An 8,201-nucleotide genomic window follows, 5' to 3' on the forward strand; every position below is an offset into this window, starting at 1 on the left:
CTCTAGTCTAAAATAGAGACCTATCATCATCATCATCATCATTCCCTTTCCGCACCTAATGGTGCATAGGGCATTACATTGATGCACCATTCAAAGCGTATCTTGGTCATTGTTACATCAAGGTAAGATGATCAGTCTTAAACTTCAGGTGCCAGTCTAGAGACTATGAAATAAACGTTGTTATGCCAAAAGCAGCTAACCTTAGAAAAGTGAAACTGAGATAATAGCACCCCTGTGAAAACAGTTAATAATCAAATCAAAACGATAGTTGGAATGTTTTTGAGTTTGAAAAATAATAAACAATCAATACATATTTTTTTTTTTAGTACAAATAAGAATTTAGTGATGTATTTGACCAGTTTTAATGATTTTAAAATTACAGTAAGATTTTTCTAGTGCAGTAGGTGTTTTCTGCAAATTAAGAAATACGGTTTTTGTGATCGACACCATTTTCGAAAGGTGATAAATACAGTTTTTCGAACAAAAACCGTCTGCCTGTTTTTAGCGGAACATATGTAAAACAAGTGCGTTCAGTGACTTTTATTAGTGAGGATACTGACAAAAATAATCATGTTCTTAATTTTAGTAGGTTTATTCAGAAATATGTAATACGCTTTATAAGTTGCCCATTAGAATGATAATAATGAATTGTTGACAATCAATAAATTGACGTAGCACAAGCGCGTCTGGAGGTGAAGCTGTAATTTTTCTTATTTCTTTCTACTTTTTCCACTGTATGTGGACATCACCAGACGCCTCCGGGAGGCCTTATCGTTAGTCAGCACTTTCGTTCATTTTGCATCTTTTAATTCCACCGAATAAAGCTGAAAGATCGCTATCGATGGTCTTCCAGGACGGTCCCCGTAGGTGTGAAAAGAAGATAAACAATATAAACATCAAAACACCTAAAACAAGACCCGAGACAATCGTTCTTAAATTTGGGCCAAGTGTCAGTAATGCGCTACTTCAAACTTTATGATAAACGTTATTAGAGTCGTTTTTTCTTTAAACGACACAAGTTAGATGCTTCTTATCTCTCCGAGTCTCGAAAGAGAAATATAAAACTTATGAACCTAAAGTGCGTTCGCAAAAATTTGGACAATTGCTATGGGAACTAGACGCAACTCGACAACCAGCATCCCGCGTATACAACACACACTTTCATGAAAAAGATACCTTAATATTTAGTACGTACGTTGATATGGAAAATACGCATAATATGTAGCTGGGTAAATATACTGAAGATATTGTTTGAATCGCGTGCACCCGAACGTTCTCAATGAGAATTTTAGGAATACATATTTAAAGGTTTTATTTCGTATTCATAACATATTTTTTGTAAAATTCATGTTATTTTTTAATTTTCAAGGGATGTGCCGCATCCACAGTATTAATGGACGGAACGCGCCTGATGTAGAAATGACCTTACCGCACCCAAATACATTAACATTTCATGTTTTCAAAACTATGGACTGCCTGCTTTCTGCATGACTACGTTCAAATATTCTTATGTGGAAACGCCCTATAAATAAATATTTCATATTAATCAAGTCGGGAATCGAACCCGAGACCTCTTGCGTGGTAAGCCAACGCGCTGACCAATACACCAAGAGGCCGAATAGAGGTTTAGCGATTTATTACTTTAAAAATAAAAAATGCATCAACGCACAGGTATTGAGGGAAAATGTATATTTCTCGTTCCATAATACACATTTTCTTCTATGAGAACGAACTTCGTCAAATGCAGCCGAGCGGAGTGAAATCTGAGTATAAAATCCCATATATGAAAACAAAGGCTACCACAAGACAATTTGCTTTCTACCCGAGCACACGCGGTACAGACATAACCTCGACAAGACGGTTACCATGAGAATATTTGTAAGTGCAATATAATTACATCGAAATTAATACAATTATTTTAAAACTCAATCAAAATACACCAAAGGCGTAAATAATGTGATAATAATATTGAAAATTTCAAATAATTAAAGCAGATAAGTGTTTTTAGTGAAAGCTTGCATAACAGTGTTCCCATGACGTGTGTTAATTCTATAAGTGTTGTATATGTATTTTTTGAAATATTAATTACTAGTGGCATTTACTCGAACATTGATCAAAACACACGCCAGTAAAACTGTTTTCAGCCATTTAAATATATAATATATATAAAATGACATTTTTATTAAATGGGAGTGCCAAAATCGATTTTTGGTCAAAAAACCTTTAATTTTTGACCTATTATTCAACTTTAAAAAAAAATCCTATCTTAACGTTCTGCATGTACATTTTTCGTTCAATTTTTTTCAACAAAGAAATATTTTATATAGGGACTTTGAAAATATTGTAGTGTGAAAACATCCTTTCAAAAAACATTTCACATCAACCATGACGGGAATCGAACCCGAGACCTCTTGCATGGTAGGCAAACGCGCTGACCATTACACCACGAGGCCGACAAATGATTTTATGATTTTTTACTAATCGCTTATTATTATTCACGTGGTTTACTGATTTCTATTTTAGATCAGTCGACGAGAAACTTGTGAGGCGTTCACTTTTAATCAAGTTTATCTCGTTGCGGTCAGGGTAGGATGTTACAAGTGAAAATTATGCAGCCAAGTGTGGAACTTTTGACGCTTTCTAGTGCATCTTGATTCAGATTTAAAATGTTTTCTTGTTTTTGTAAACAAATCAAAATGAATACGCTTTATGGGTGTTTACCTCTTTTTATTTGAATGATTTCAATGTTAAAATATCAAGATATCAAAAAGGTTTCGAGTTTGAGTTTAATGATCATTTGTTTTGGTTGTCGGTTTTGACACTCTCACAACTTTCGATAGTAACCTCGATCTTTCATGACATTGGTCGTAAGGAGTCAGAAAGTTTGATGCATGTCGTGTATTGGAAATTCTTACTGGATGGTAAAAATAGAATAAAGAGAAATAAAAGAAGTAATATTGAGAAAAAAAAAAAATGTATGTATGTATTTTTTAAATAATTATCTTACATTTATGTTATGATTATATTTTCCGCGATCTGGCAACATTAAGCGACGACTTCACGCATGTGCGCGATGAAAGTGGGGCAAAGTTAGGGGTTTTTTTAACACAGTCCGATGTATTCAAATATGATTCTATGTTCCTTCTACACTTTAAAAAAAAAAAAATATGAGCGTTCTTATAATTTACCCTAATATTTCAATTTTGGTGGCCATTTTCAACAAGTTGTAAATAACTAAATATTAGAAAATGGGAACGAAGTTGGGGTAGAGTGGGATTCGAACCACGGACCTTTGATCTGTGAGTCCGAGACACTAGCCACGGGACCACAACCCGATTCATATATTTGTATACATTTTGTCGGCCTCGTGGTGTAATGTTCAGCGCGTTTGACTACCATGCAAGAGGTCTCGGGTTAGATTTCCGATATGGTTGACATGAAACATTTATTTTAAAGGGTGTTTTCACATTAAAATATTTCATAGTCCCTTGACTGGTACCTGAGGCGTAAGATTGATCATCTTACCGTCATGTAACAAAAAATGATCAAGATACGCTGCGATTGGTGTACCAATTCAGTACCCTATGCACCATTAGGTGCGGAAAGGAAATGATGATGATATATTTTGTAGCAAGTTTGTATTGTATATGTCTCTTCAATCTTTAAAGTAAATACCTTGTAAACGATTATATATTACAAAGTAATTGCTTATATAAATTTTGTATTTGAAGCGATAACTTTGTGTTTTTTGATTATAATAAAATAAGAAAAACAACTTTGTTTTTAACCACTGTTTTTTTTCCACCAACCGGTTGAAACGCTAAACAAGCTTCTTTCTCAAGTTAAGTAAACCTAAAAATAAATTATTAGGGTTAAAAATAAAGTTCTTTTATTTATTTTATTAATGTAATTGCTTTGCTTAAAACGGGGTATGTATTTTTGTAAACTAGTCAAAGTATCCAAAAAAAAAAACGTTTAGGAAGTCAAACTGTAAATCCATTAGAATGAATATTTAATTTATGTTGTATCATAACTACAATCATAATTAGTATCATGATTAATTTACCTCACCAACTGGTGCATAGGGGACTGCATTGCAGTGGTGAGCCGTGATTTATTTTATGGGTAATCTACAAAATATGTTTATTAATTTGTGCCTACATATAAGTACATATTATAATTATAAATGACTGTTTTTTCTGGGGTTCTATGCAAATCAACTCAAACAACAATTATTGATTGTAACATTTTGTACCATAATTTGTCAAAATTAAACATCTGGTACCAAAAAAATAAATTGCAACTCAATATGAACAAATTTTAAGCTATGAGATTCTATAAAATAAAAAATCCATTTTATTTATTCATGTGTTAAATCAAATTAATATTACTGGTGTTTCTACCGTGAGCGATCTGGGTGTTTTGTTCGATTTGAAATTATTATTTAAAAAGCACATTATTAAAATATCTAACAAAGCTTTAAAATGATTAGGATTTGTACTTAGAACAGGAAAAGATTTTAATAATATAAATACATTAAAATATCTTGACCTCTAATATGGTCATCTTATCAAATCACTTTCTCAGATTCTATTGAGAGAATTCAGAATAAGTTTCTTAGATATATTAATTTTATGATGGGTTTTTCTAGTTATCAAAATTAATTAAAATTATAATAAAATTCTAGACTATCTAAAATTAACTAAATTTCTAGAACGAAGAACATCGACCGATCTTACGACTTTATGTAAAATAATAAAACCAATGTTTGATAACCCTGGTCTACTGAAGTTGATTTCATTATATGTACCACCTAGGCTAAGCAAAACATCTGCAATATTTTATTGTCAAAATTCTTGAACGGTAGCTCAATATAACTCACCTATTTTTAGATTACAGAATACCGGGAATGAATATGCATCATATTTTGATATATTTAGTTTATCTCTGCCTAACTTAAAAAATAAAGTGACCAACATATTTTTATCAAAAAGAGCAAATCAACTTCGGGAGCTTGAGTGAGAATAGTCATAATAATTATAATTTGATTGATCAATGTATTTTGTTATTTAATAATTATTTTAAAATATGTATGTATTTCAAGTTATTTACAATATGTATAGTACAAGTATATTAATATATCATACTCGATTTTATTTTATTTTATTTTTAAGCACTCTTTTTTCTTTAAACCACATATATGTAAATGGCAGAAATGCAGCATATAAATAAATAAAATAAAAGTAAAATAATCAACCACGCGATATACGTAGCTTAATTCTACACTATTTTAAGATAAAACTTGTAACAAATATCACAATGACATTTATCAGTAACTATCAACACTGAGCACGGGCCGATTCCTTTTAAAATTAATAATGCCAAAAGCGGCCACTGCGAACGCCACATGTCCTATGTGATACATAATATGTATGTCAACGGTATTATATCAAAGAAAAGTAGTCCTTCGGAAATAATGTTCGATATACTAGTTTCCAAATGGAGAATCTTCAAATAATGTAATGCAAGCTTCTTTTAGTACTAAAAAAGCTGACCTGGGTTAAGGATGTAAAATATAGTGTACTTTTTATCTGGACGAATAAGCTTAGATAATAAGCTTGTTTCATTGTTCACTGAGAACGGGCTGGGCGCTGGGCGCACATTATAGATATTTGTTTTAGGAAGATATAAACGGTGATGGTAATTTACATTAAGGTGATTCTAAAATTAATTTTTCATAGATTATTCTATAATTTATTTAAATTTTACAAAACTTGGTTTAGGGAAACTTTACACTATATTGATTGTAGCAAATTCCATAACAATATAATTTCGGTCCTTTTCACAAAATGGTGTGCAAAACAAAAATTAAGACAAGTTATTTTTTGTTTTGTACATCATTTTGTGAAAAGTACCTAAATTATATTGTTTTAGTATTTGTTACAATAAATATAGTGTAAAGTTTCCGCAAACCAATTTTTGTAAATTTTACATTGGAAATAAACGTAAAAATGACATTTTTCAATAAAAAATTATAAAAGCGCCATTTATGAATAATTTGTTTCATATTTTCGTTTACCTTAAATAACAAATCTTTTATATATTTTCGCATTTATATATTTACTATAAAACATTATTATCGAAAGTCAAATATAATGGTAGCTGTGCATAATCGCTTACTTTGACGATTCGCCTCTGCTGCATTGGTACATCAAGCTCAGCGTGCCTTGATCAGTTTAAGTACTTTTCTAATCAAGTTACGAAAATTCATTACTATTACGGCAACGAGTTAAGTATTTTTTTTAAATAATGATGATTAATGTGCAAATTCTTTTTATTTTCAGATTTGTTTGGTGACGTTAGCAGTGGTTACTGCAACTCCAGCGCGGCACAGAAGAGGAGTCATTCACCAAGAAGAAGCTCAGGAAAAATCGGAAGAAGGTTCTTCCGGCTACCATCATGAAATCGAGCACGAACACGCAAAATCCCACCAGTCAATCAAATTCCACCACTTTCACCCGGTTCCAGTATACGTGAAGAAAGAACACGCACACCTTTTGAAAGAACCACTGGAAAAAGGAGGATCTTCGCATAAGCTTAAACAAATCCACCCGAAAACGGAACACCAACACTCCTATGGACTGGTCCTGGAAAACCACGGGTACGATCACGGCATCCACGGGAGAGCGGAGGAGCAGGAGTTTGAAGGCCATCACGCGGGTCCGGCGCAGGCCGCTGACGACGAAGGAGCATCCGAAGGTCATGGGTGGAGCCAGATCGAAGGGTCAGAAGGCGCACCGGCTTATGAAACTATGTATCTCCAGGAAGACGAGCATAATTACCAGCCAGAGCAATACCAACACTACAGTGGCTATGAAGCAGAAGGCGAAAAATGATACTAACCCATATTTCAATCAACAACTACTGTTTTAATTAAAACTTTTTATTGATATTTATGTTCCCCGTGAAAAAAACATAAAAAATAGTGATGCAAAATCATTTGTTAAGAACTCTTTTATTTTCTGTTTTTTTTCGGTGGAATATTTACTAGACTGTTTTATTTTTTAATTTAATTTAATAATATTTTTATTTGTTATTCTTGTGAAATGATCCCTTGATCTCCCATACAAAATAAATTATGTGTTTTTTTTAAAACTTACTGTTTATTTTTAATTTTTTTTTGGTACTTCACCAGAATACATCATTGTTTATTATATTTGAATTAACAATGTATTCCTTACTGGGAAAACCCCTGCCGAGGAGCACATTTCACAATTTAAGTTTTTGTTTATAAAAATTTATAATTTGTCTTTCAAAAAATATTACGTAATATCAGTATTGAAGTAACATTTAAATATAAGGTGTATGTAAGATGGAGGTTAGTGGATGCCACGACGCGCCCTGACACGTACACCGACCGACATTATGGAAGGTGCAGTTGAAGACGCATCCAGGAGTTGAAATGCACAGGACCCGCAGACATCGACGAGGGTCATAGCAAAGCATGGTTTGTCGCGGTAGATCACCAGAGAACTTGGGAGAGTTCGTAGTTTGGGTTAACAATTTCCGGAAACTGGGTGGATTGCGGAACACCTGTACCCAAGTTGTGGACGCATTTTTACTTAGCGTGAAATAATTATAACTCATTGACTCACTACACTGTAGACAATACGTGCATATATACACAATATACACATCGCGGCACTCGAGGATATATCTTATAACACACACTTATTACTTAAAATATAAACTTCTCCATTGAGTATATGGAGTATGATGTTGCCCATTTTGTCGGACAAACTCGGACGATCACACGGTGTTACTCACGTGAACGACCCCCGAGAAGTGGGTGGGCGCTGGCTCCTGAAGAATTTTGCGAAGTCAGGTTAAAAAAAAAATTCGTTATTGTGTGAAAAAGACAAAGCCATTGTTATTAGTAAGTTGAAGGGAGAGATATGAGAAAAAGACGCAAGAAAAAATTGGCACGTGTAATCAAGGATTCGTAATCTGATATGTTGTTTGTGCAGAATTTTTCATGTATAACGGGAAGTTATTTAAGAAACACTTGTACTATTTTCGATTTTGAGCATCAAGGCACGAAGTGTTACACAGTACATGGGATTTTGAAATATTGATTTTTCAACTCATACATGCGGAGTACCTATATAGCTTATATACAGTGACCTGAAGACCCCCGACTG

General features: G+C 33.0%; 1 protein-coding gene across 1 annotated transcript; it reads left to right on the forward strand.

Moving 5' to 3' along the window:
* Window positions 1-1,773: 1,773 nt before the first annotated feature.
* Window positions 1,774-7,155, forward strand: LOC148282453 (uncharacterized). The gene is made up of 2 exons (XM_088225084.1): window positions 1,774-1,878; window positions 6,345-7,155. The coding sequence occupies exons 1-2, from the start codon at window positions 1,867-1,869 to the stop codon at window positions 6,894-6,896; spliced, it is 564 nt and encodes a 187-aa protein (XP_088081210.1). The 5' UTR covers window positions 1,774-1,866; the 3' UTR covers window positions 6,897-7,155.
* Window positions 7,156-8,201: the final 1,046 nt, after the last annotated feature.

The sequence above is a fragment of the Micrasema longulum genome, unplaced genomic scaffold, assembly GCF_059751315.1.
Source record: "Micrasema longulum isolate JH-2025_06_02 unplaced genomic scaffold, ASM5975131v1 h1tg000328l, whole genome shotgun sequence".
NCBI classification, from domain to species: Eukaryota; Metazoa; Arthropoda; class Insecta; order Trichoptera; family Brachycentridae; genus Micrasema; species Micrasema longulum.